General features: G+C 37.1%; 4 protein-coding genes, 1 long non-coding RNA gene and 1 pseudogene across 6 annotated transcripts; 2 read left to right on the forward strand and 4 right to left on the reverse strand.

Annotated features, from left to right (window-relative positions):
- Positions 1–642: 642 nt before the first annotated feature.
- LOC148931468 (uncharacterized) lies at positions 643–1,356 on the reverse strand. Its single transcript, XR_016134839.1, has 2 exons — positions 1,252–1,356; positions 643–1,078 (listed from the first exon to the last, which is right to left on the reverse strand). It is a non-coding gene; the product is annotated as an uncharacterized LOC148931468 (long non-coding RNA).
- Positions 1,357–2,396: 1,040 nt separating this feature from the next.
- LOC125201326 (1-aminocyclopropane-1-carboxylate oxidase homolog 1-like) lies at positions 2,397–4,359 on the forward strand. The gene is made up of 3 exons (XM_048099388.2): positions 2,397–3,184; positions 3,413–3,734; positions 3,825–4,359. The coding sequence occupies exons 1-3, from the start codon at positions 2,679–2,681 to the stop codon at positions 4,071–4,073; spliced, it is 1,077 nt and encodes a 358-aa protein (XP_047955345.1). The 5' UTR covers positions 2,397–2,678; the 3' UTR covers positions 4,074–4,359.
- Positions 3,822–6,061, reverse strand: LOC125201325 (1-aminocyclopropane-1-carboxylate oxidase homolog 3-like). Its single transcript, XM_048099387.2, has 3 exons — positions 5,468–6,061; positions 4,940–5,261; positions 3,822–4,855 (listed from the first exon to the last, which is right to left on the reverse strand). The coding sequence occupies exons 1-3, from the start codon at positions 5,980–5,982 to the stop codon at positions 4,604–4,606; spliced, it is 1,089 nt and encodes a 362-aa protein (XP_047955344.1). The 5' UTR covers positions 5,983–6,061; the 3' UTR covers positions 3,822–4,603.
- Positions 6,062–10,272: 4,211 nt separating this feature from the next.
- On the reverse strand, positions 10,273–12,260 carry LOC125202429 (1-aminocyclopropane-1-carboxylate oxidase homolog 3-like; annotated as a pseudogene). The gene is made up of 3 exons (XR_016135987.1): positions 11,642–12,260; positions 10,768–11,088; positions 10,273–10,686 (listed from the first exon to the last, which is right to left on the reverse strand). The product of XR_016135987.1 is annotated as a 1-aminocyclopropane-1-carboxylate oxidase homolog 3-like (transcript).
- A 1,169-nt stretch (positions 12,261–13,429) lies between these two features.
- LOC125214570 (1-aminocyclopropane-1-carboxylate oxidase homolog 3-like) lies at positions 13,430–15,200 on the reverse strand. The gene is made up of 3 exons (XM_048115656.2): positions 14,535–15,200; positions 14,008–14,329; positions 13,430–13,932 (listed from the first exon to the last, which is right to left on the reverse strand). The coding sequence occupies exons 1-3, from the start codon at positions 15,023–15,025 to the stop codon at positions 13,684–13,686; spliced, it is 1,062 nt and encodes a 353-aa protein (XP_047971613.1). The 5' UTR covers positions 15,026–15,200; the 3' UTR covers positions 13,430–13,683.
- Positions 15,201–21,685: 6,485 nt separating this feature from the next.
- Positions 21,686–26,528, forward strand: LOC125185240 (putative metal-nicotianamine transporter YSL6). The gene is made up of 7 exons (XM_089066124.1): positions 21,686–21,820; positions 22,031–22,128; positions 22,207–22,344; positions 22,480–22,669; positions 23,186–23,309; positions 23,759–24,697; positions 26,305–26,528. Exons 1-6 carry the CDS (start codon positions 21,758–21,760, stop codon positions 24,691–24,693), a joined length of 1,548 nt encoding a protein of 515 aa, XP_088922250.1. The 5' UTR covers positions 21,686–21,757; the 3' UTR covers positions 24,694–24,697; positions 26,305–26,528.
- Positions 26,529–27,147: the final 619 nt, after the last annotated feature.

Raw genomic sequence — 27,147 nt, forward strand, 5'->3', positions numbered from 1 at the left:
TTATTTTGTGTTGGTCATATTTTCCACATTTTCATTGTTAATTTTCTTGATTTTATTTTTTTGCAGTTGCAATTGAGTTTGTGGATGCCCAAAAGAGATGTCAAACGATATTAGATAGGAATGGTTGTGATCTTGCCAAATGCAGAGAGTTGTGCTATAAATCCTACAATGGTGGATTTGGTTCATGCCTTGAAGCAATCGGTCAAGTAGGAAAATACGCTTGTTCTTGCGTCTACAATTGTTAAGTGTAATATTTATGAGAGAAATTGAATATTTATGGTTGAAATTTTGCAATAAAAGAAAATGAATAAAACAATCTTTCTATTGTTGTTTATGTTCGAATTATCTATTTGTTGCAAGTATAAAATATATTCCCTCTGTCCTATTCAAAATGAAATGTTTTTATTTGTGAGTTAACAAAATGGTTAATGCTTATAATAACAAAATCTAATTTAACATTTATCTTCAATCCATTCAAACTCTAATTACTCATTTCATATGCTTCATACAATCTTATGAACTAGCTTAAAATTTGGAGTCAATTTTGAATTCTTTCAAATTGCTCTCGGAAAAAGCCCAACATAAAACATGAAAATCACATCATGTACACATACCAAGTGGAAAACAACACAAACAAACATATACACAAGAAACTTTGAATCGCAGCTTAATTGGTAAGACAATTCTCCTCCAACAAATTTCGACTCAGTCTCCTTCTAACGAACAACCGTCAATATTTTCTATAAAACCGGTACAATCTATCAGGCATGACGAAGTTGATGTCGGTCCCATCCATTTCACTTCGCATGAACATGAGCACAACGCGAGCACACACTCTCCTAACTGGCTTCAACACAAGTAGAAAAATCTTCCAAAACAGTAAGATCATATATGAAATGATGAGGTGTATCATCCTCCTTGTATTATTCACTTTGCTGCAGAGTTTCAACGTGTATTACTGATAGGGACTTGGACTCTGATACAAGTCTATCAGCGTGCAGCCATCCGTAGCTCTATGCCGGCCCTTGCAGCGGCAGCCCGAAGTCTTCACAAGCCCAACCCATCAAGGAAGCAAAACCTAGAGCCAAATCAGCCGCACAGGAGGGAAGATAGAATGATTAGCATATCAATCTAAGATATTCCATATCTTCTATTATTTCATCAATTATTCATGTAATCTAATTTTGAGTATTTTCTCCTATATATAGGAGATCAATTTAGTATCAAAGACATTGAGAAATATGAATTAACTTATATTCTCATTCTTGGTTTTGAAACCTAGCACTTCAACTAGGTTTATCTTCTTTTTGTTCTTGTTACAAACGGTATGCTCAATCCCGATAGAACGAAGTTCTATCAATTACTTTATTAAATACTCACATACAACTCCAGACTAGATATATTGCTTCATGATAATGGAAATTCCCAGACCTATACCATGAGCCACAAATATATACAGTATATTGCAATATTTGTGGAATATATAATCCTAAAAATTTGAAGACGAGAAATTTTTAAGTAAAAAAAAATGTTGAGTTATTTTTCAAGTCCACAACTTAATGGAAGTTGCGTGTCAGAAGCGAGACACCCTCTTTCTTTCTTTACGTTCCATGGAGTCGTATTTCATTTTAAATTATTCTGATTGTCTCATTTTTTAATAGCAAAAATCAAGTACTTTGTTTTCTCTTTTATATATTTTGCTTTATGCTTAATTATCTATTTTATTTTTTATCTTGCTTTATTCTTTTTTTCACTTACTTCATATTTTATGAAAAATTGCAAATATATCATGAAAAATAGTCAAATTCTGATCTATTTTGCTTTTCAAAAACTAAATTATAGTATAAATCATAAAGTTTGCAATTATCTCATCGAAATGTCAGCCGACTTTTAATGCGCCATCCCATCTCATAAAGAGAGAATTAAATATTCCTTTTCACATTATCACATATTTTGCCGAAAAAATAATGAAAAGAGGACCACAAAATTTATTATAAATTTTGTGATAAATTAAGTGGTATTCCTAGCATTCAAGATATCCACGTTCTTGAATGACATGCTTTAAAAATGTTGGCGGGTGAAATAAATAAAGAATAAAAACTAGTTGAATGTACTCCCTCCGTCCCCATTAAGAATCACACTTTTTCATTTCAATCCGTCCCCAATTAAGAGTCACACTTTATTTTTACCATAAATAGTAAGTAGGTCTCACATTCCACTAACTCAATTCACTCATATTTTATTATAAAACCAATATAAAAATATGGGTTCCACATTCCACTAACTTTTTCAACCAACTTTTCTTTACATTTCTTAAAATACGTGTCCGGTCAAAGAGTGACTCCTAATATGGGACGGAGGGAGTATATTATTAAGGAGAGAGAACAAAGAGATTTTCTAGTTAGTACGTCTAGATAGAGTTGGTTTTGAAGAAATTTTCCCTCTCATTTTGGTTCTTTTTCAATCTTCTGTTTCGACGAAACTTACATCTACAATTTTTCCACAAAATTTTGGGAATTCCATTCAAACGGTGAACAACAAAGTCAGAGCTGCATGCATACATTTGTTTTAACACGGAGTAGCTAATAACCACATGATCACTATCTCCACTGATCACAGCACCTAAATAAATTCAAATCTTATCTCCCGTAGCCATAGGTATCAATTTCGAATCAAATATGGACTGCTACAGCCGGGAAACTGAAGTAAAAGCTTTCGATGATGCCAAAACCGGCGTTAAAGGCTTACTCGAAAGCGGCATAACCACAGTTCCTAAATTCTTCATAAACCCCCAAACTGAACCACAACAAACACCCATCCCCTCAGCCAACGCGCAATTGGAGTTCCCATTGATTGACCTAGGTGGCGTCGCCGATGATCCGATCAAGCACGAGGCCGTCGTCGATGCTGTTCGCGAAGCTTCCGAGACGTGGGGATTTTTCCAAGTGATCAACCATGGGATTCCGGAGGCTGTATTGGAGGATATGATCGACGGCGCGCGCCGTTTCTTCGGTCAAGACGATGAAGAGAAGAAGACGTGGTATACTAGGGATTTGAAAGCGAGGGTTGTTTACAACACCAATTTTGATCTGTATAGCGCGCCGTCGGCTAATTGGAGAGACACTGTTTACTGTGAAATGGCTCCGGATCTTCCTCGACCCGAGCAATTGCCCTCTGTTTGCAGGTAATTTGTCCATTGATTGTTGCAGATTTCCAATAATTGGTTTAATTTAATGGTGGTGGTGATGATTGATGATGTAATTCAGTGTTATTGTGTAGTCTCTGTATGGTTTTGAGGACTGATTAGCTTTTTGATGTGAATTTAAAACAATGACATATTTTTAGGGAAATGAATTGGAAATTTATATCAAGCTAGATATTGTGTTGAATAGTTTTGTGTGGATTTATGCAGTGATATAATGATTGAATACACAAAACAAGTGATGAAGCTAGGAAGAAGTTTGTTGCAAATATTATCCGAGGCACTCGGTCTCAAGGCCAATCACCTTCTTGACATGAAATGCGCGGAAGGGCTTATCATGTTGCTGCATTACTACCCGGAATGCCCTCAGCCCGAGCTAACACTAGGCGCGAGCAAGCACGCTGACAGCGACTTCCTAACGGTGCTTCTGACCGACCAAGTACGAGGCCTGCAAGTGCTCCACCAGAGCCAGTGGGTTGATGTGCCCTTTGTGCCAGGAGCTCTTGTGGTAAATATTGGTGATTTTCTTCAGGTAGTTAAGTTAACCATTTTTTCTTCTCCAAAATGCTTATGTGCAGAGTTGTATGGAAATATGTTATTTACATTTTCTTGGTTGGTGCAGCTTGTATCAAATGACAGATTTGTTAGTGCTGAGCACAGAGTGGTAGTGAATAGCTCGAGTCCGAGAGTTTCAGTTGCCTGTTTTATGAACAACACTGAAAAGTCCACGGAGATCTATGTGCCGATTGAAGAGCTGGTATCGGAAGATAATCCGGCGAGATATAGGGCAACTACTGTGGAAGAGTATGCTTCCAACTACAGGTCCAAGGGACTGGATGGGACTTCTGCTTTGTCACATTTTCGAGTTTGAACTTGATTTACTGCATTGTGATGGAGTTGGAGAAGGTGGAAATGTAATGAAGATGAGGTAGATTTCATGTTAATCTATGGTTTGGACAGGCTGGCTTGCTTGCTTGGACAGAATAAAGAGGATATCTTGTAATGAAGAATAGTTTGTTTACCACAAAAAGCAGAAAAACTTTGGTGAGGTGTTAATAGTTGGTTCAAACCCATATTTGTATACTTGTAATTTTGTTAGTGTTTGTAATTTAAATTCAGATCAGGACTCCATATTTATTGATTTATTAGTTTTATGATGTCATAGTATGCCAAATGATAAGCTGAAATAGGTATACAACTGACATTATTAAAAAATTGACACTTATAATATGTATACAGATTGATTTAGCATAAACTGTAAAGATAGATTGAAACCTACAAATATTAGCACAATGCTCATCAATATCAATATATTGATAAACCATTACTAAGAATGAACTCTACCTTGTCTTCATAACATTTCCACCTTCTCCAACCCCATCAAAATGGGGTAAATCAAGTTCAAACTCGAAAATGTGACAAAGCAGAAGCTCCATGCTGCCTCTTGAAGATGTAGTGGGTAATATACTCATCCAGAGTAGTTGCCCTATATCTCGGTGGATCATCTTCAGACACGAGCTCTTCAATCGGCCTGTAGAGCTCCGTGGACCTAATAGCATCGTTTCTGAAGAAACACGCAACTGCAACTCTAGAGCTCGAGCTATTCACCAATACTCTGTGGTCAGCACTCACAAACCTGTCATTTGTCACAAGCTGCAGCAAGCAAGAAAATGGAGTATAAATCAATAACTCTACATTTATACATTGTGGAGGAAAAAATATGGTTAACTTAACTACCTGAAGAAGATCACCAATATTTACCACAAGAGCTCCTGGCACAAGGGGCACATCAGCCCACTGGTTCTGGTAGAGCACTTGCAGGCCTCGTATTTGGTCGGTCAGCAGCACCGTTAGGAAGTCGCTGTCAGCGTGCTTGGGCGTGCCTAGGGTTAGCTCCGGCTGAGGGCATTCTGGGTAGTAATGCATCAACATAGCCATCCCATCCGCGCATTTCATGTCTACAAGGTGATCGGCCTTGAGACCGAGTGCCTCGGATAATATTTGAAACAAACTTCTTCCTAGCTTCATCACTTGTTTTGTGTATTCAACCATTATATCCCTACATAAATCCATCCACACTCAACTATTCAACCTTGTTGCAGAGTAGCAGAAATTTCACTTCACTATTTTCAAATTCACACCAAAAAAGTCATCCAAACACCATACATAGACTACAAACAACACTAAATTTCATCATCAATCATCACCACCACCATTAAATTAAACCAATTATAGAAAATCTGCAACAATCAATTGACAAATTACCTGCAAACAGAGGGCAATTGGTCCGGTTGAGGAAGATACGGAGCCATTTCACAGAAAACAGTGTCTCTCCAACCAGCCGCCGGCGATCGATGCAAATCAAAATTGCTGTTGTAAATAAACCTCGCATTCGCATCCCTCGTATACCACTTCTTCCGCTCTTCATCATCCAGACCGAAGAAGCGGCGCACACCACCGATCATTTCCTCCAATACAGCCTCCGGAATCCCATGGTTGATCACCTGGAAGAATCCCCACGTTTCCGAAGCAACGCGAGCGGCGTCGACCACGGCCTTGCGCTTGATCGGATCATCGCCGACGCCATCTAGGTCAATGAATGGGAACTCCAATTGCGCATTGTCTGAGGTGATCGGTGTTTGTTGTGGATCGATTTGGGGATTTATGAAGATTTTAGGAACTTGAGTTATGCCGCTATCGATTAAACCTTTAACGCCGGTTTTGGCATTATCGAAGGCTTTTACTTGAGCTTCCCTGGTGTTGTAGATTGAGCTCGCCATATTTGATTGGAAATTGATACCTATGTATGGCTATGGGGTTATAATTATATTGCTGAAGAAGGTATGGCAGAAGAAGATAAGCTGAAACTGATCATCTCATTCATGCACATTTCAATTCGGGGCCCACTTTCCCGCTCTTTTAAGATAGCATACATTATTTATACATAAATTCATTACAAAATTTAAATTATATCATTATCCAATGGATTTATTTCCAATTTTTTTATTTTTTATTCCCCAATACTCTCCAAACTTATCTATACTAGTACTACAATTTTTTCTTACTAGAACACTCTATATTTCACTTATCCAAAACACTTTTCTTCTTTCAAGTATGGAGTCGAACTATGAATGTTAACAAATTGCTTACATAAATGAACTCAATTCTTCTTCCTTAATATAGAATTGCCGAGAATGGTAATCAGAGATGAAAATATTTTATGTCCAATAATGTTTCTTGAAATTTCTTTTTCTTATATACTCCCACCGTCTTCAAAGAATATGCCTTTAACTTCGGCACAGATTTTAATGCATTATTGGTAAAGTAAGAAAGAGAAAAGTAAATAAAGTATTGTTAGTGTAGAATGGGTCACATCTCATTAGAGGGAAAAGAGTTCCATAATTAGAAAATGCATACTCTTGCGGGACGAAATAAAAAAGAAAGAGTGTATATTCTTGCGGGACGGAATGAGTATTAAAGAAGATCAATAATAGTTATTCATTTATTCTCGGATAATTCGAAGCTTCAACTTATTGGAAACGTCTCAAGAGTTGTACTCCAATGTCACAATATAAGTCTTGAATTTGTTTAATAAAGTGAAATGACTAGTTAATAACGGTGTTGCTATATAAAAAAAAATCATATTGGCACGTTAGAGTATGGGAAACGGACTTTAGTTTCACCGGCAAATATGATATTCCCTCTGTTCCATGTTAATTGAGTCATTTTTTCATTTTGAAAAGTTTTCAATTGATTAAGTCATTTCTATTTTTGGCAAAATCTCACTTACTTTATTCTCTCTTCATCACTGTTACTTTATTTTTTCTTACTTTATACACTATCCACTTAATACATATTCTTAAACTATGTGCCGAAAAGAATACATCTATTAACAAGAAACGATAGAAGTATGTAATTGTCTAGGAATAATATTCACTTCATCCCACTAAAAATGATTTGCTAGTCCCGCTGATTTACGTTATCATTTGACTCTTTTAAATACTCTCTCCGTCTCAGATTTGTAGTAACATTTTGCCATAAAAGTCCGTCCCATATTTGGAGTAATATTTAGAATTTACCATATTTGCACATAAAATTTTACCCCATTATTCACTAAAATTACACTCAAATGTTATTATCTACATTAAAATAAATCAAAACAAAAATAAAAAACCAAAAAGTAAAAAAGGGACCCACCAACTCACTTAATTTATTACACACTCCATCATCTCACTTCATTTATTACACACTCCATCATCTCACTTCACCAACTCACTTCATTTATTACACACTCCACCTCTCACTTCATTAATTACACATTCCACCAATTCCTAAAAACCCGTGTCATAATTAAATGTTACTCCATCCGTCCCATAAAAGTTGAGACAAAACTTTTGGGCACGGAGATTAAGAATTTATATTAAATAAATAGGAGAGATGAAAAAAGTAGGAAAGATAAGAGAGGGTAAAGTAAATGATGGAATAAAATAAGAGTGATTAGATGTTTTGTCTTTAGTTAAAAAAAGGAAATGACTCAACTTTGTTGGGACGGACTAAAAAAGAATACGACTCAACTTTTATGGGACGGAGGGAGTATTACAAATGTGGGATGGAGGGAGTATTCATGTTTGAAAGTTTCAAGTCGTTATTAGCAGTGGCGCAGCCATATAATCTTATGGTTATTAGTAGAACGGAGAGATCAAATGAAATCAAAGAGCAAATATTCACTAACGTGACAATTTTGGGACCCTTATAAAACAGAGGTGGGTTTAATGCATGTTACATTTAGGTCGACGCATGTTACATTTTGGTCGATATTTGTTACATATCACCACCATTGTCAAAGTTGTGGCTATTGCACATGCACCCATAACATGTCAAGAAAAATTGAGATAAGACTGTTTAATTCAGGGAGTTGGGTTAATTAGTGTAGTGTAACTATCTGATTACTACTCCATTTATATTTATGGCAATTTAATTTCCTCAATCGAAAAGGACTGATGAAATTGATAAATAGCACTCAAACAGTTTTCAGATTAAGCCATAAACAGACGGTAAAATACATTGGTTTAGTCCTATAAAATTTATTTTGAATTTAGTTGTACTATTAAAGATGATCTTAGTTCAAACGTCAATTAATCACATTTTTAGCCCATTAATGAATTTTGACACTGATAAGTTCAACAAAATAGCCTGGAAAATTTGAGATATTTCACTTTGGCAAAATAACAGTCCATTTGTTCCAAGTTGGTTGATGCGTTTCGTTTGGATACAAGATTTAAGAAATTGATGGTTAGGCCATCCACAGCGCTATCTCTTATCCATCTCTTAAACATCTCATCTCTTCACTATTCATGGGCCCCACTATACTTTTCATCTCATCTCTTAATTAAGAGACAACACTTGCATCCCTCCATCTCTTAATCATCTCATCTCTTAACAATTCATTCAATTTCATTTTTTAATTTTATTTTCAACAAATCCAATTAATAAAAACAAGCTTAATTAAATAAAATAAAATTACAATTTAAAATCCTAAAAAAATAAAAAACACATAATTAAAATCCTAAAAAAAATTAAAAAAATGCATAATTAGAATCATAAAAAAAATTAAAAATTTGAAAATAATGGCTATAAACGGCTAGTATATTTTTGTGATTTTTTTAAAAATTTTAAAATTTTCCTGAATTTTTTTTAAAAAAACAAAAAAAAACAAAAAAAAAACAAACATTTTCAACAGGACGCCCAGTTGAACCACAGCACGCCACGTCACCAAGACACGTGACTACCTGTCTCCGAGACGGCTCCTCCGAGTGAGACACGCGACGAGATGGCGACGAGATGCGCTCCGCATCGCCGTCTCTTATCCGGCTCGTCTCTCCGAGACGAGATGGAGACAGCAGCGTGATGCGCTGTGAATGCTCTTAAAGGTTAAATTGGAGAGAGGATAAAGTAAGAAGAGGATAAAGAAGATAAAGTAGGGGGAAAAAAGGGTAAAATAGGAGAAATGATGAATATTTTATAAAAAAAAGTAAACGACTCAACTATCTAAGACGATACAAAGAAAATATCGTTTTGTTATAGTTTTAAAATTTTATTTTTCTTATTTTTGAAAAGATCAACTATCACCAAATTGTTTTAATGGTTTTTTAAATTATTAAAACCTATAGCATACAAGAAGACATTATTATACCAGCACAAGTAATGGATAGCTTCATCGATATTATGTGTTGGCAAATTCAAGAGCTCTATTTGGAGGTTAACTGCTTTGATCTGCTTCGCTCTTCCTAGATCGGAATAGTATACTTTCTCGCCACTTGAGTTTAGGTATTGTGGCTTTCCCATTCTTTCGTGTTGTTGTTTGCTGCTTGGGTCCTCTTTTTTGATGATATTCTTCCCCGTATTTCGTTGTGTCGTGCCCTTATGTACCTAAGTCCCTTGGATCGGATTATATTTTTTTTCGCAATTTTATTTGATTGTGTCGGATGGTAATAATGATAACCCAAAAGGCATGAATTAGTTTTGACATAATGAATTATTTTTAGAGAAGTCTAGAAGTGAAATGATGTGTCAAATATTTACAAATTACATATGATAAGCCAAAAGACATGAAATAGTTTTGACGTAATGAATTATTTTAGAGAAGTCTAGAAATGAAATGATGTGTGAAATATTAACAAGATACATAAATGAAATCAATTCTGCTTCCAATGATAGTCAGCGATGAAGATATTTTATGTCCAACCATGTTTTGAAAATATGAAATAGTCTAGCCAAGGAATAAATAGTAATGACACGTGTCTACAAAAGTTTTATTTGTAAAACTATTTTTATATATTAATTTTATAATAAAATAAATATGAATCTTAAACTGAGTTGGTGGAATATGAGGTTTACCTAGAAGTAAACATAAACTTCTAATAGCATACGAATTAAAATAGTAAATTAGGATCTAATTGCTGCGGACTAAAATAGATTTAGGAATAATTAGTTGAGATTAAATTTGATTACATTATAGACAATTTATTTTTTTAGATCAAAATTTTCTTATAATTAACATTGTTGTTAACTATATACTTTGAATATCAATTGATAAGATGATATAGGTCATACAAAAGAGAAAAAATTGACATTATTAATTGACACTATCAAAATAATTCTCATCAACATCAAAATATTGACAAACATGAACTCTACCTTCTCCAACCCCATCAAGATGTAGTAAATGAAGTTCAAACTCGAAAAGGAGACAAAGCAGAAGTTCCATCAAGCCCCTTTGAGCTTAAGTGGGTAAAATACTCGGCCAGAGTAGTTGCCCTATATCTCGGTGGATCATCTTCAGATACGAGCTCTTCAATCGGCCTGTAGAGATCCGTGGACCTAGTAGTGTCGTTTCTGAAGACACACGCGACTGAAATTTTAGAGCTCGAGCTACTCACCAATACTCTGTGCTCAGGACTAACAAACCTGTCATTCGACACAAGCTGCAGCAAGCAATAATGCACAATTACATATTAGTATTTACATATAACATTGTAGTGAAGAAATTTGGTTAACTTAACTACCTGAAGAAGATCACCAATATTTACCAGCAGAGCTCCTGCCACAAGGGGCACATCAACCCACTGGTTCTCGTAGAGCACTTGCAGTCCACGTGCTTGGTTGGTCAGCAGCACCGTTAAGAAGCTCGTGTCGGTGTGCTTGGCACACCTAGTGTTAGCTCCGGCTGAGGGCATTCCGGGTAGTAATGCATCAACATAGCCATCCTATCCGCGCATGTCATGTCAACGAGGTGATTGGCCTTGAGACCGAGTGCCTCGGATAATATTTGAAACAAACTTCTTCCTAGCTTCATAACTTGCTTTGTGTATTCAAACATTATATCCCTGCAGAAATCCACACACCACAATATCTACCTTGTTGCAGAGTAGCTTGAAATTTCATTTCAACTTTAAGCCCATCTTCTTCTAATTCCCAAGAATATATTTAAAGAATTTTCAATTCATTTCCTAAGAATATGTCATAGTTTCAAGAGTGAACTCTATTTTTAATCCCTGGACGTGCATGCACTAATATCGTTTGCAGTCTCTATTTTTAGAAATATCACTGATATATTATCGTTGGAAAGGATTTTTGCATTTTTCGAATCAAAAAAATCTTATACTCCCTCCGTTTCGCCATTGTTGAGGCGAAACTTTTCGGCACAGAGTTTTAGATAGGAATATTTGGTGTGTTAAATAAAGTAGAGAGAATAAAGTAAGAGAGAGTAATATGACTCAACTATAAAAAAACGAAGGGAGTAATATCTTTGGTTTCAAATTCACACCAAAATGTCATCCTAAATGAATGATCAGATCCTGGTAATTTTCATCCTTTTTCATCACCACCAACATATTAAATCAATTCTGGAAAATATACAACAATGAATGGCCAAATTACCTGAAAACAGAGGGCAATTCCTCTGGTTTAGGAAGATTCGGAGCCATTTCACAGCTTAGAGTGTCTCTCCAACTAGCCGCCGGCGATTTAAACAAATCAAAATTGCTGTTGTAAACAAACCTCGCATTCACATCCCTCGTATACCACTTCTTCCTCTCTTCATCATCTACATCAAAGAAGCGGCGCACAGCACTGATCATTTCCTCCAATACAGCCTCCGGAATCCCATGGTTGATCACCTGGAAGAATCCCCACGTTTCCGAAGCAACGCGAGCGGCATTGACGACGGCCTTGCGCTTGATCGGATCATCGACGACGCCATCTAGGTCAATCAATGGGAACTCGAATTGTGCGTTGGCTGAGGGGATGAGTGTTGGTCGTGGATCAATTTGGGGATTTATGAAGATTCTAGGGACTTGAGTTACGCAGCTATCGACTAAACCTTTAACGCCGGTTTTGGCATCATCGAAGGCTTTTAATTTAGTTTCCCTGCTGTAGCAGTTTGAGGTAGCCATAGATTGGATTTGAAAGATGCTATTGTAGAATTGTACTGTTTGAGAAGATATGGAGCTGAGGCTGATCACTTGGTTAGTATTATTCCTGGAGACGTACACATTAAAAACGTTTCCATTTCCCGCTCTTCCGACACACGCTAGTCCACTATTGCAGTAGGCAAACGGGACCGACGAGAGGTCGGGTGCGGACTTCGGGCTTTAGCTGATTGCTAGCCGCTTATTGTGCGGCGAGCGATTTGCTAACGCCTAAATTAAATTTTTTTTTTCAAAACTATGTATATGACTCGTTGCACTTCATTTTATTCACTCTTCTTGTTTTAAAGAGTATCTTTTCCTCATCTCTCATTCTCTCTAGATATAAAAATGAATCACGACAGTGACTCTCCCGTCTCTATAGAGCGTCATCAATAAGATGAAGCGCAATTTGGGGATGAGTGTCGACGACGACGACGACGAGCTCACCGCCGGGAATGCTACTGAGGATGCCGACGCAGTCGGGGATAGCCGAGAGGACTCCGACGAGTCTATGGTCACGTTCAAGCTTTGAGATTTCTAACTTTTGAATTACTTTTTTTATATTCCAAATTCATTCACAAATGTCACATTCAATCCACAATTTTTTTTTCCTTATCAATTCAAGTATGATATGGCCTCCAACAACGAATTAGACAATTTGATTGAGTATTTGGAGCATCTTAAAGAGTACCGTGCCAATATGATCTAATCGAAAACATGTCGAGGTAAATTTGGTAACCAAAATATGTGGTTCGAATTTAGATTATGTATTTCATCACTTATAATAAAATGTAATTTTAGGATTTCTGTTAGTATATTTTTTATTTTCAATAAAAATGCTATTTTTAGGATTTTAATAACATGTTTAGTTATAATTAAATTCGTACAAATATTAGAAATGATAAAAGAAAATTGGAACCCATGAATAGCTAAGTTAAAGAATGGTGAATTATGAGTGTTGTTTCTTGAGTATAAGATTTAAAAAGTGTATTGGAATGAATAGTGTAGTAAATGAATGATTTAATGATTTACCATGGTTATAGATGCTCTTAGTTTTTTTTTTCTTATTGACAACACGTCAAGTTGAACTATTATTGGACTGATTAGATACCGACATAACTCATTAGTGTCAAACCCGGTCTAAATTTGTTAAGTAAACTCTCAACTCGAACGGGAACTTGACCTGCAAAATTCAAACCCATAGACAATACGAATTTGTTAACAATACAACTTTATTTGGATTGATACAACACAATAATGATACAAACTTGTCAAGACATGACAATGACACGATATAATGATGCAAACAACCACACAATAACCATACAAAATGATTCAACCATTGACAACTCTGGCCCAACAGAATTGGGCCAAGAATTTCTGCTTTTTGTGTTAATTAAATATTTTGTCCAAGCAACCCAGCCTATCCAAACCACTGATAAACACGAACTCTACATCATCTTCATCATATTCTACCTTCTCCAACCCCTATCAATGTTGATTAAATCAAGTTTAAACTCGAAAATGTGACAAAGCAGATGTTCCATCCAGCCCCTTGGAGTTGAAGTGGGTGATATACTCTTCCGAAGTAGTTGCCCTATACCTCGGGGGGTTATCTTCTGATATGAGCTCTTCAATCGGCCAGTAGAGCTCCGTGGACCTGCTAGGGTCTCTTAAGAAACACGCGACTGAAACTCTCGAGGTCGAGCTATTCACTAACACTCTATGCTCAGCACTAACAAACCTGTCATTTGTTACAAGCTGCACCAACCAACAAAAAATAAATAACTCTACATATAAGCATTGTGGAGAAGAAAAAATGGTTAACTTAACTACCTGGAGAAGATCACCAATATTTACCACTAGAGCTCCTGCCACAAAGGGCACATCAACCCACTGGTTCTGGTAGAGCACTTGCAGGCCTCGTACTTGGTCGGTCAGAAGCACCGTTAGGAAGTCGCTGTCAGCGTGCTTGCTTGTGCCTAGAGTTAGCTCCGGCTGAGGGCATTCCGGGTAGTAATGCATCAACATAGCCATCCCATCCGCGCATTTCATGTCCACGAGGTGATCGGCCTTGAGACCGAGTGCCTCGGATAATAGTTGAAACAAACTTCTTCCTAGCTTCAAAACTTGCTTTGTGTATTCAATCATTATATCACTGCAGAAATCCAAACACAACTATTCAACACAGTTTCTAGCTTGACATCAAATTCCAATTCAAATTCACATCAAAGTTTTACATTTGAAACACCAAAAAGCCATCCTAACACCATATACAGTACTCTGAAATGATCATCAATCATTACCACCACCTAAATTAAACCAATTATTGAAAAATCTGGAGCTATGATTAGCCAAATTACCTGCAAACAGAGGGCAATTCCTCGGGTGGAGGAAGATCCGGCGCCATTACACAGTAAACAGTGTCTCTCCAATTAGCCGACGGAGCGCTATACAAATCGAAATTGCTGTTGTAAACAACCCTCGCTTTCAAATCCCTTGTATACCACTTCTTCTTCTCTTCATCGTCTTGATCGAAGAAACGGTGCACCCCGTCGATCATATCCTCCAATACAGCCTCCGGAATCCCATGGTTCACCACTTGGAAGAAGCCCCAAGTCTCGGAAGCTTCGCGAACGGCGTCAACAACGGCCTTGCGCTTGATCGGATCGTCGCCGACGCCTTCTAGATCAAGCAATGGGAACTCGAATTGGGCGTTGTGTGAGGTGATGAGTGTTTGTTGTGGATCAATTTGGGGGTTTATGAAGAATTTAGGAACTTGAGTTATGCCGCTTTGGACTAAACCTTTAACGCCGGTCTTGGCATCGTCGAAGGCTTTTACTTCAGTGTTCATGGTGTTGCAGATTGAGCTTGCTTCCTATGCATATGGGGGAATGGTAACATTTGAATTTATTTAGGTGAAGAAGTTAGGTAGTGGAATTGTGAGTGTGTTTAGTCGAGATAAGTTGGTGATTAGCATTGGATGATTACAGTAAAATGGTTGCTGATGTTTCGTAGCCATCTCTGACTTTGGGGCTCTGCTTGTGGCTTGTGTTGCCTCTACGTGTGCATTGCCGTACATCTGTTTGGTTTGACGCATCAAAAAGGTGGATACAAAATTCTATTGACAAAAATAGCCTCATAATTTTTCATAATTCCCGAAATGTCCTCGTAAACGCTATTTGGCGCTAAAACCAAATTTTGTTGGCGCCCCAAATTTCAACTTCTCCACAAATACATACTTCATCTAGACATGCCGGTTCCGGTTTCGGGAAATGTGGAATCGGAACCGAACCGTGAGGCTATTTCACGGTTTCGGTTTTCCGGCAATTTTTTTACGGTTCTGAATCGCCGGTTTTCGATGGTTTTTCGCGGTTCCGGCTCGATTTTACGGTTTTCTGACGGTTTCTTACGGTTTCGGTTTGTAAAATTTGAAACCGGAATCGGCCCACGGTTCAAAATATGGCGGTTCCGGTTCAAGAAAAAAGTCACGGTTCCGGTTCGAAATCGCGATTAACCGCCGGAACCGGAAACCTTGGGCATCTCTAACTTCATCCCCAAATTTACCCCCTTGTGAGTTGTGAGGCCGCTGCAACCTGCGACGCCAGATGAAAACAAATCAAAACCGTGGTCGGTTCCTCACACTTCCGGATATCCTATATGGAGAAGCAATGTCAATTTTACTTAGCAGCATTACAAATCCAAACAAGAACATATACACAATCAGGATATCCTAAAGGATTGGCATATACTCATATGTTCCATTAGAAATGAAACGTTTTCCTTTTTGGTCTATTCTATTAATAATGAAATATTTCTAAAAATGGAAATAATACTTTCTCTACTTTTCTTCACTCTTACTTTACTCTCTCTTCATTAATTCACAAAACAACACTACATAAATTTTTGTGCTGAAAAACAAATGTTGCATATTTAGTAGGACGGAAGAGTACTATTTTAGAGTACAGTAACCTTAGGTGGATCCATGCCTCCCAATATGAACTCCACCAATCAAGACAAACATATATTCAAAATTCCCAAAAATGATGATTATAAAACAGAGCATACCGACATCAATCTCTTGGATGACAATCAATTGAAATAGACCTAAATAAATTCAAATAATGTCAACCCACATACATATTATGAGTTACTATAACCTTTCTTTTCTCTATATAAGAGTTTTTATATTTAAAGATTTTAGATATAGTTTTTTTTCTCTTTTTTAAGTACTATTACGTTCGTACCCCCGATTCAAAAATCCGCCACTGATTATAACCTCAATTCAGCTGCAACTTTCAAATCTAGCAAGGAAAAGTCCATGTATTATGTCATATCGAAGATGTATTTTTTCTCTGTTATTCAATAAATTACCTTCTGGATTTCATCTTGCTCAGCCATGGGTTCTATGCGGTCGACGGTGCAGGTGCAATTGAATTCAACCTCCACACAACGGCAAAGGCGACGGGATCTTTACTTCGATTCTACAACCCACAAAACGCAGAAGGACTATGCCCACCAAGATTTCCAATGAAAGTATGTACGACCCAAGATTTTCGACTCGTCCACAGATTGGAAATCTCACCGCCCACCTATTTTGAGATATTGATTTTGTGCTTCAGGATGCTTAGAGATTGGAGTGAGTCGGTGTAGGTGGACGGAGGTGGAATTAATGATGGGGGTATTATTGTATTTTGTTGGTGAGAGGGTCTATCATTGTTTTGCGGATTTTGCACAATCACAGCTTTCGGCTGGTACGGAGATGTCTCTATTATAAACCAATATAAAAAAATAGATTTCAAATTTGACTACCTTTTTTACTAATTTTTCTTTACATTTCTTAAAACACGTGCTCATTTCAAGAGTAACAATTAAGTTGAGACGGAGGGAGTACTATTTGTCTCCAATTGATTCATTTCTATTTTTTCTTTTTGCAAAAATTCTTTCTTTTACTTATTCTCTTTTTTATTTTATCCTCTCTATTTCAACCTTTAATACACAAATTTCTTAAATTTCGTATTCAAAAGAAATATCTCAACTACCTTGAGATAAAACGAGTGCTCTCTCAGTTTCAGTTTTATAGTAGTTGAGTCATTTTGATAGGTTCTATAGTAATGAAGTCATTTTTCTTTTTAGTAAAATTCAAACGCATTTCTACTCACTTTACTTTTTCTGTCTTTATGTTCTCTTCGTCTTTCTACTTTTTCGTTTCTTACTTTATTCTTCCTTTATTAACTCATTTACACAATTTTTCTTAAAAGAATAAATATGGTTGTGATTGTAAAGGTGGTACTTTCTATTCTTTAATCAAATATTACAAGCATATAAATATGGTTTTGAACCAACTATTACCACTTCATCAACATGCAGATATTTAAATGCAAATTTGAAAGTGTCACAAAGCAGAAGTTCCATCCAGGCCCTTGGAATTGAAGTGGGTTTTATACTCTATCAGAGTAGTTGCCCTATACCTCGCCGGGTTATCTTCAGATACTAGCTCTTCAATCGGCCCAAAGAGCTTTGTGGATACAGTTACATTTCAAAACCTCATGAATACAGTTTTTAGATAGTTATTGAGGAAGTTTGTGTTGGTTTTCTTCGATGATATTTTAGTATACAGCAAGACTCAGCAAGACCATGTACACCATCTCTCTGAAGTAATGAGCTTAATGAAGGATCATCAGCTTTTTGCTAAAAGATCTAAGTGCTCCTTTGGTTGTAAAAAGGTGGATTATCTGGGTCATGTGATATCTAGGGAAGGGGTAGCTACTGATGAAAGCAAGGTTGAGGCAGTGAAGAATTGGCCCAGGCCTAAGACTATCAAGCATGTTAGGAGCTTCCTTGGGCTTACTGGTTATTACAGGAGGTTTGTACCCCATTATGGCAGCCTTGCTAAACCATTGGTGAATATCACAAAAAGAGGCTGGGTTCAACTGGTCTATAGAAGCTTAAATAGCCTTTGACCATCTTAAGGAGGCTATGATATCAGCTCTTGTATTGGCTCTTCTAGATTTCTCCAAGGATTTTGTAGTGGAGACAGATGCCTCAGGCTATGGAATTGGAGCAGTTTTAATGCAAGAAGGACACCCCATTGCATACATCAGTAAGGCTCTATCCCCTAAATACTTGTCTATGTCTGTGTATGAGAAAGAGTTATTTGCTATTCTGTTGGCTGTTAAGAAGTGGTATTATTATCTTCAGAGTAGGAAGTTCATTATATTGACTGATCATCAAAGTCTTAAATATCTACTGGAGCAGAAACTAACAACTCCTACACAACAAGCTTGGATGGCCAAGTTGATGCACTTTGATTATGAGATTAGGTACAAGAGAGGGGTGGATAATTCTGTGGCTGATGCTTTATCTAGGTTCCCTGATAGTATGATTTACGCCTTATCATCTCATGTTATACCTTTGGAACTTATTTCAAAGATCAAGGCCTCATGGAATACTGACCCTTTTGTTCAAAAGTTGCTCAATGAGAAGCAGCAGGATTCTACTTCACACCCTAAGTTCAGCTGGATGAATGGGGAGTTAAGGAGAAATGGTAGACTTGTAGTGGGTAATGATTTGCATCTCAAGGCTCAGATATTAGCAATATTTCACAGCTCTGCTTTGGCTGGACACTCTGGCTCATTGGCCACCTATAAGAGGATCTCTGCTATTTTGTATTGGCCGAAGTTGAGGAAAGAAGTAAGGGAATTTGTTCGAGTATGTGTAACTTGTCAACGTTATAAGCCAGAGAACTCTTCTCCAGCGGGTATATTCACTGATCTCACAATGGATTTCATTGAAGCTCTTCCAACTTCTCAAGGCAAAAATACTATATTGGTGGTAGTAGATCGTTTGAGTAAGTATGCTCATTTTTTAGCCTTGGCACACCCCTTCTCAGCTAAGGATGTGGCAGTACTCTTTTTAAACTCAGTTTTTAAATTGCATGGGATGCCCGAGAGAGTAGTAAGTGATCGTGGTGCAATCTTTGTTGGAGCTTTCCGGAAAGATTTCATGGCTCTGCTAGGTGTGGACTTACTCTATTCCACAGTTTACCACCCTGAAACAGATGGTCAGTCCGAGGTATTAAATCGATGCTTGCAATGCTATTTGCGTTGTTCAATGGGTGAAAAACCTCACTCTTGGCTACAATGGCTTGGGTTGGTTGAATTTTGGTACACCACTTCGTACCATTCGAGCATTAAAATGACTCCCTTTGAAGATCTTTATGGATTTCCTCCCCCACTCCATGTCCCTATCTTCCTGGGGATTCTAAGATAGAGGCATATTGCCCTGCGTGATAGGGAGAGTATGATTGCAATATGGAAACTTAACTTGCAGAGAGCGGCGGATAGGATGAAGAAACAGGCTGATCAAGGAAGGCATGATAAGGAGTATGCCATAGGCGATTGGGTATGGCTTAAGTTGCAGGACTACCGTCGAAAATCCATCACAGGGCAGCATCACAAATTTGATCCAAAGTTCTATGGTCCTTATCAAATCATTGATAAGATTGGAAAAGTTGCTTACAAGTTGAGTCTGCCTACTACTGCGGCCATACACGATGTCTTTCATGTCTCTCTTCTTCGGCCGGCAGCAGCTCCATCTTCCCCAGTTGACAATCTCCCACCTATTAGTTACATTAATGATACGGTTCCCCATGCTATCCTTGAACGCAAAATGGTGAAACGTCATAATCAAGCGGTGACGAAGTGGTTGATTGATTGGGCGGACATGTCTCCGGCGGATGCTTCATGGGAATTCGCGGATGTAATTAAGGAACGCTTTCCATGGTTCCTTGGGGACAAAGAACCCTAAGAGGGGGTATTGTTGCATGCATAACTCTATATCACCATGCATGCAACAAAGGGGCTAGCATCTTCGTCTGCGATGGTAGCAAGGTGTGAGCTCGGATGACTAGGATGATAATAAGTGGATAGGATCAATAAGGCACATGATTGCACACACTGGCGGAGCCATGGTGGGGCCAGGGGGGCCTTGGGCCCCCCAGCCATTTCAATTATACCTATATATATTATATGTACGCAAGATTCAAGAGTGAAGTAGTAGTGTAGTTGGCCTTTTTTCCAATCTTTCATACAGTTGGGCTGGGTTCGAATCCCTCTTCTAGCAATTATGTTTTGAGTAGTTTTCTATGCCTCTTTTAGACTTTAATTTAATTTGTCTAGCAATTTTATACTATAATCTAATATTATACTGCAAACAATTTTACATGTTAAGTTTCTCTAGTATAAACTTATAGCTATTAATTTTGTATAAATAATTTAATTTTAATTATAAAAAATCTAGAATAGAAGAAAGTAGTAATTCTTCAATTTCATAAATATATAAGTTCTAATACTATGATCTTTATTACTATAAAAATATTATTCTTTAACTTTTTTCGATGTGGATGTTGTTATCGTATCTCTAATTTTTCTATTACCCATCCTCTAATTATTTCTATCTCTAGTGTGCAACGCACTACATATGTTAGAGCTATTTCCGTGTCGTTGACACGGAAACACTCAACAATTTTTATTATAGTAATTTGGGCCCCTCAGGATAAAAATCCTGGCTCCGCTACTGATTGCACATGGCACATTTTGACGTGGCAAGTGACGTGGCATGCAGAGTTGGAGGGCAACGCAGAGCACGTGAAGAGTAGGAGGATAAATAGAAGGACCACCACCTTTGTAATGCATGTTGATAGTGTGAATGTGTGTGTGCATTGGGCCGTGGATCCATCGCATTGTTATTTCGCATGATCGTTCCTCTTTGTCGTTTATTGTAATTCATCTTCGATTCATCGCAATATAGCTCCTATTGTGAAGTTCTCTGTTTTCGTGGTTCATTTGATTAATTGTGTGGTTGTTGATTGTTGAGTTGTGATCGGAGGGGTGTGATATCGGTCACGATTGGGCCGTATCACAGGCCTCAGCGTAAGGAAACGAGAAACCAAACTGCACTTAACTCTATTTCTCAATTACCAAACCCTACATCTTCACATCCGGGTCAATGGGAACAGCGGTGGCGGCGGCCGAGATGTCGGAGTCTCTGCTACAGCAGGATGAGGTCGATTTGGAGGAGCCGATTCTCGACTGGAAGGAGCAGATTACGATCAGAGGGCTGGTAGTGAGCGCCGTCTTGGGCGCTCTCTTCTGCATAATCATGCACAATCTCAGTCTGACGGTCGGGATCGTCCCGTCGTTTAACATCGCCGCCGGTTTGCTCGGCTTCTTCTCCATCAAATCGTGGACCAAATTGGGATTCTCGTCCAAGCCATTCACCCGCCAAGAGAACACCGTTATTCAAACTTGCGTCGTGGCTTGCTATGGACTCGCCGGCAGTGGTAAGTAAATTTTTATTTAGTTACTTAAAAATTCAGCTGTAATTGATATAGCTGCGGATTGCGGAATAGTTATGTGATTGTTTGGGAATTGTTGACGAATCGATGTTAATCATGAGGGTTGTGATGATTTGTTGGCAGGGGGATTTGGATCTTACTTGCTTTCTATGGATAACGTATAAATTGATTGGCGAAGATTATCCGGGGTATCATGCAGAGGATGTTAAGAACCCTGGATTGTTGTGGATGATGGGCTTCGTATTTGTTGTTAGTTTTCAGGGGCTCTTTAGTCTCGTTCCGCTTCGAAAGGTAACCTTGATACAATGTGACTGATTTAAAGATGAGTTGATATGGGAGATAGTCACGCCATGGCTACTCCAGTATTTTCGACAAAATTATTGTTTGAGATTGTAACATCATGGCTACTCCAGTGATTTCGAATTGCCATGCTGTTATGTAACTTGATATTTTTCTAAAGTCCTGACCGTGCTTACAACTTCTGTATTCGCATGAATGTAGGTTATGGTATTGGATTATAAGCTCACATATCCCAGTGGAACTGCCACGGCTATGTTGATCAATAGCTTCCACACACAAACCGGAGCTGAACTTGCCAAGTATGTATTCTTTGTGGACCTTGATGACTATACACTGGGTACTTCAGTCTGACCAATATTTTCATTATTCTTTCCCAGGAAGCAGGTGAATAGTCTTGGGAAATATTTAAGCATAAGTTTCTTTTGGAGCTTCTTTAAATGGTTCTTTAGTGGCGTTGGGGATTCATGTGGATTTGATAATTTCCCCACTTTTGGGTTGGCACTCTTCAACAATTCGTACGTTCCTTTTCATTTGCAACATCGCGTCTAACACATGCTTTCAGCGACATACTTTTATTTGATGGTTTATTCTAGATTATTCATGTTGCTTAATGTCATACAGTATATTTGGATATTGAGATTTTCCTGCAGGTTTTATTTTGATTTCAGCCCTACTTATGTTGGATCTGGACTAATTTGTCCTCGCTTAGTCAATTGTTCGGTTCTTCTTGGTGCCATCATATCTTGGGGTTTTCTATGGCTATTTGTTTCTTCCAAAGCAGGTGATTGGTATCCAGCTGGTCTTGGGAGCAATGATTTTAAAGGTCTCTATGGATACAAGGTACTAAGCTGTGTTTTTGATTTATTTATGCATATCTTAACCCTTAGTCATTATGCTATTACAATTCTTGGTGGCATTCTTCTATCCAATCTTACAATATAGAGAGTATGTGCATAAAAACCAGAGGTGAAGTGTCCTTCTGCCCAGCTCCCTCTAGGGATTTGCTCTGACATATGCATCTAAGATCCTCAATTTCGGAAACTAGCAATTTTACAAGTGATGTGTGGTGGAGTGGGACAGGACAGAAGAAGTCAATTCATACCTTCTGCATTTGGTTCTGGGGTGTACGATCTGCTCTATTCACTTGCAATCTTCATTTCTTGTTATTCATACATCATGTGCATGTTCTAGCAATCATGTATCGTTATCCGGTTTAGTAATTTCGTTTTTGTTTAACTTTTTGGTTGATGATAAAACTTCTATTAGCTCTTTTGACTTAAATCTTAACCATGGAGTATATTCTCCTCATTAATTTTCATTGATTCCTATTCCTATATAACCCTATTTTCAGCACAGGTCTTTGTAGCCACTTCCCTTATTCTTGGAGATGGGATCTACAATTTGATCAAGATTATATATGTGACTATAAAGGAGATGAGTACCAAACGCCAAAGTCTTCCTACCGTTACTCAAGTTATAGGTAGACTTATTTATCCAAATTTGATCTCACTACTTGTTTATGCTGTTTATTGATGGATCTGCATGTGTTGTGCACAAATTCTTTTGCTTCCCACCCTCTGAAATACCAAATCCCTCAAGGAGCGGCAATCGATATTCATAGTGATACACACAGTCATTCAAGCTCACTAGATAAATCTTCTCACCAACCCGTAGTTTTCCCTTAACTTTGAATCTTGTTAGGACAAGAAACAAGTAAAAATGGAGGAAAGGAAAACATCATTCTCTTAAGGATGTTTATATTATTATTTCATAGGTCTTTTCTGTTTCGAACTGCTAGGAAATATGCTGCATAAGTGCATACTTAGATCAATGAGAGTTTCATGGTAATGGTCACATCTAACTGCAAATAGAAATGTTGATGTTCCATTCCCTCCTCTTATATTGTTTCTGTTAATTTGAAATTGACAGATAGCAACACTTCCAAGCTGCTATTGGAAGAAAAGAAACGTGATGAAATTTTCCTTAGAGACAAAATACCACTTTGGGTTGCTGCTGCTGGATATGTTTGTTTGGTGGCAGTATCTATGTCTACAATGCCACTAATCTTTCCACCTCTGAAGTGGTATGTAGTCCTTTGTTCATCCATAATTGCCCCAGCCCTTGCCTTCTGCAACTCATATGGTACCGGACTAACAGACATGGACCTGGCTTCCATATATGGAAAAATTGGTCTTTTCATTATTGCCTCAATCGTGGGGAGCAATGGTGGGGTTATGGCTGGTTTGGCAGCTTGTGGGGTTATGATGTCCATTGTCTCCACAGCTGCTGATTTAATGCAAGATTTTAAAACTGGTTATCTTACAAAGTCGTCAGCTAAGTCTATGCTTGTGAGCCAAATAGTAGGAACAGCCATGGGCTGTGTGATTGCTCCTCTCACATTTTGGATGTATTGGACTGCCTTTGACATTGGATCGCCTGATAGTACATACAAAGCACCATATGCTGTTATTTACAGGGAAATGGCCATTTTGGGGGTTGAGGGATTCTCTCAACTTCCTCAGCATTGTCTAGCCATGTGTACTGCCTTCTTTGTGGCTGCCCTGGCTATAAACCTTTTGAGAGATCTAACCCCGAAAAACATTTCCCAGTACATTCCCATCCCGATTGCAATGGCAATGCCATTTTACATAGGAGCTTACTTTGCAATCGACTTGTTTATTGGTACTGTTATATTATTCATATGGGAGCGCATAAATAGAAAAGATGCTGAGGATTATGCAGGCGCCGTTGCCTCTGGCTTAATCTGTGGTGATGGGATATGGACAATCGCTTCTGCTATATTCTCAATCTTCAAGCTTGATCCACCCATCTGCATGGACTTCAAGCCTTCTGGAAATAGCTGAACAAGTAAGCTGTGTTTGTTTCAAATCCTAATTTGTTCCTTTACCTGCAAATTTTAGCTATTTCCCTTGCAACATTTGTTTCTGCAATTTAATTTCCATGATATTAAGGAATTAAGAATGATCCTATCACATTTGTCTGCATTTTAATTAATATATGCAGTTACTGTAAGTCCACATGTCCACATGCAGAACATAAGTTGGATAGTTTGTTGAGATATTTGAATAGTAAAGAATGGATTATTGAAGCTAGGGGTGAAAGGGACATAAATGATAAATGTAGCTAAAGAAATTGAGTCAAAATCTTTGGAATTTTCTTTCTCATTGATCCGTGAACCACCTTTGCCCACCTTTAGTTGCATCCATCACAAATCTTGAGAACTCTGCTGTTTTTGTATTTATTGCTATTTTATTTCTTGGTAAAAATGTGAATAAAGCTAGTGGAATATGTTGTACCACTATTATCCTGTTTTTTATTGAAAGAAAGATATGTTCATGGTCCTTTCCCCCCTTCAATAGTTTTATATAAATATAAAACATCTATATATTTTGTTAGGGATGTGATGTTACTTGTCAAAATTATTCATAATTTGTAAAAGGGGATCTTTGGTGTGCGTTTACGGATGCTACAGGTGATGAAAATTGAAATACACTGTAGTGTTCATTGTTCGTACCACATTTATTTGATTGTCCGGACATATCATCACATGGTGTGTCTAGCTTAATTACAATCGTTGAAAACTCTCACTTTCTTCAATCATAATTGGTTATGTAGAACAGTAAAGTAAAGAGACACAGTGGAGGAAGTAGTAGACTATTATTATTCAACATAGGTAACATATATATAGTACAAGAGACTAAGCTAGGCTATGTTACATAACCGATGTGGGACAGAATACATATGAGATATTAAGAGGCTAGATACACTGCATATGACAATATCTACAAACCATCAAATTTTTACTCATTTCATAGATGTAAAAAATGTAAATGAATTAAGTAAATGTTGAATTTTGTTTGGTTCTTTTCCCTGATCCATAGGAGAACTGTCCCCCATTTTATCTCCTTTTCTTTTTTGAGCTTTTCCTTTATTCTTGCCTTTTATATCTTGTATGCATAATGTTTTTCTTTGTCACCCATTCTTTAAAATATACAAATATACATTTGATAAAATTTATTTTTTGAATATATAAATCATGGATAAAAGGCACTGAAAATCAGTCACATGCCTAGAATTTTTTACTCCTTTTTCATGGAATCTTTAGACATCCATTATCTATCTGTACATTATTAGGCAATCAAGCTTGGCAAAAAGAAAAAAAACATTTAATTTCTTTATCTGATGTCTTGCCTAGTCATTAATGTGAATAAAAATGAGACAAATCAAAGATTTTAATTGCATTTGGATGAAGAGTTGCATTCAAATTCACGGGTTACAATTATGGATCACAAATTTGGATAAACAAACTTTTTTCCATGTTTGGATGGATCCATATTGACTTTATTTTGTTTTTACAAGATAAGTTTAGTAAATCTAACATTGATTAGTTCATTATGGAGTGTTGGTTTGCAAGATTATATCCCATGATTAAACTTGTATTATGTTTGGTTCAGGGCCTCCGCGTGCGTGCCGGTCACAGGGCAAAGACAGTCGGTCTCAAAGAAGCGATGGAGCGTTGTCATTTCATCTATATCTTGTTGCTATGGATACCTTTGTTTTGTTTTAGGCTTTGCAAGAGATTCACATGAACCAACTTCTTTACCTTTGTTTTGGATTCCAAGTTTGTTTTACAATATTAATTTTGATCATGGTTTTTAAGAGACTCGGTAAATCAAAGAAGGAACTTGTAGCTTTTTGTGCCCAAGTAATTTATTTTGCAATTTGAGAAAGCTTTGGTTGGATTTAATCTAGCCAATTTGTTTACCATTTCTACTTGCAGTGTCTCCCTTACTAAAACTCCTCGAAGAATTTTATTCATGCTGTTTATATTTAATTATATTTTATTTAAAATATCTCTACATTTATTCACTAATGTTGTTTGCACATAATATATGGCCTGATTTCTTACAATAAATTAATTTTTACTAGTTTAAAATTCTTTGCTAATGGTTGAGTTGTAATTTATATTAACAAGTGTTAACCCATATGCGATGCACGAATGAATATTTTTTCATCGTACGATTTTAAATTTTTAATTGATTAATTAAAATAATATAATTACAAAAATAATATAATTATATAAGATTTTAAAATATAAAAATATACTATAATAACAAATCAATAATTATATACTCCTCAATTCATTTTTAGATCTAAAGACATAAAATTAAGAGGGAACATCTTTTTTAGTCCACGAACTTTGCCAAAATATCATTTTAGGTCTGGTCTGTGAACTTTGAAAATATCATTTGAGGTCTGCCAACTATGGATTAATATCAATTGAAATACTTTTATAC

This window comes from Salvia hispanica, chromosome 2, assembly GCF_029641045.1.
Source record: "Salvia hispanica isolate PSC_SH4W2 chromosome 2, Shi_PSC_v1, whole genome shotgun sequence".
Lineage (NCBI taxonomy): Eukaryota > Viridiplantae > Streptophyta > Magnoliopsida > Lamiales > Lamiaceae > Salvia > Salvia hispanica.

Excerpts from the sequence above, each read along its gene's own strand:
- LOC125201326 (XM_048099388.2), top strand. The coding sequence starts at position 2,679 with ATGGACTGCTACAGCCGGGAAACTGAAGTAAAAGCTTTCGATGATGCC. Across the intron at positions 3,185-3,412 it reads CAATTGCCCTCTGTTTGCAG|TGATATAATGATTGAATACA; the intron begins GTAATTTGTCCA and ends GGATTTATGCAG. Across the intron at positions 3,735-3,824 it reads ATATTGGTGATTTTCTTCAG|CTTGTATCAAATGACAGATT; the intron begins GTAGTTAAGTTA and ends TGGTTGGTGCAG.
- LOC125201325 (XM_048099387.2), bottom strand. The coding sequence starts at position 5,982 with ATGGCGAGCTCAATCTACAACACCAGGGAAGCTCAAGTAAAAGCCTTC. Across the intron at positions 5,262-5,467 it reads CAATTGCCCTCTGTTTGCAG|GGATATAATGGTTGAATACA; the intron begins GTAATTTGTCAA and ends GGATTTATGTAG. Across the intron at positions 4,856-4,939 it reads ATATTGGTGATCTTCTTCAG|CTTGTGACAAATGACAGGTT; the intron begins GTAGTTAAGTTA and ends TGCTTGCTGCAG.
- LOC125214570 (XM_048115656.2), bottom strand. The coding sequence starts at position 15,025 with ATGAACACTGAAGTAAAAGCCTTCGACGATGCCAAGACCGGCGTTAAA. Across the intron at positions 14,330-14,534 it reads GAATTGCCCTCTGTTTGCAG|TGATATAATGATTGAATACA; the intron begins GTAATTTGGCTA and ends GGATTTCTGCAG. Across the intron at positions 13,933-14,007 it reads ATATTGGTGATCTTCTCCAG|CTTGTAACAAATGACAGGTT; the intron begins GTAGTTAAGTTA and ends TGGTTGGTGCAG.
- LOC125185240 (XM_089066124.1), top strand. The coding sequence starts at position 21,758 with ATGATGGGCTTCGTATTTGTTGTTAGTTTTCAGGGGCTCTTTAGTCTC. Across the intron at positions 22,129-22,206 it reads ACCGGAGCTGAACTTGCCAA|GAAGCAGGTGAATAGTCTTG; the intron begins GTATGTATTCTT and ends ATTCTTTCCCAG. Across the intron at positions 22,345-22,479 it reads TTGGCACTCTTCAACAATTC|GTTTTATTTTGATTTCAGCC; the intron begins GTACGTTCCTTT and ends ATTTTCCTGCAG.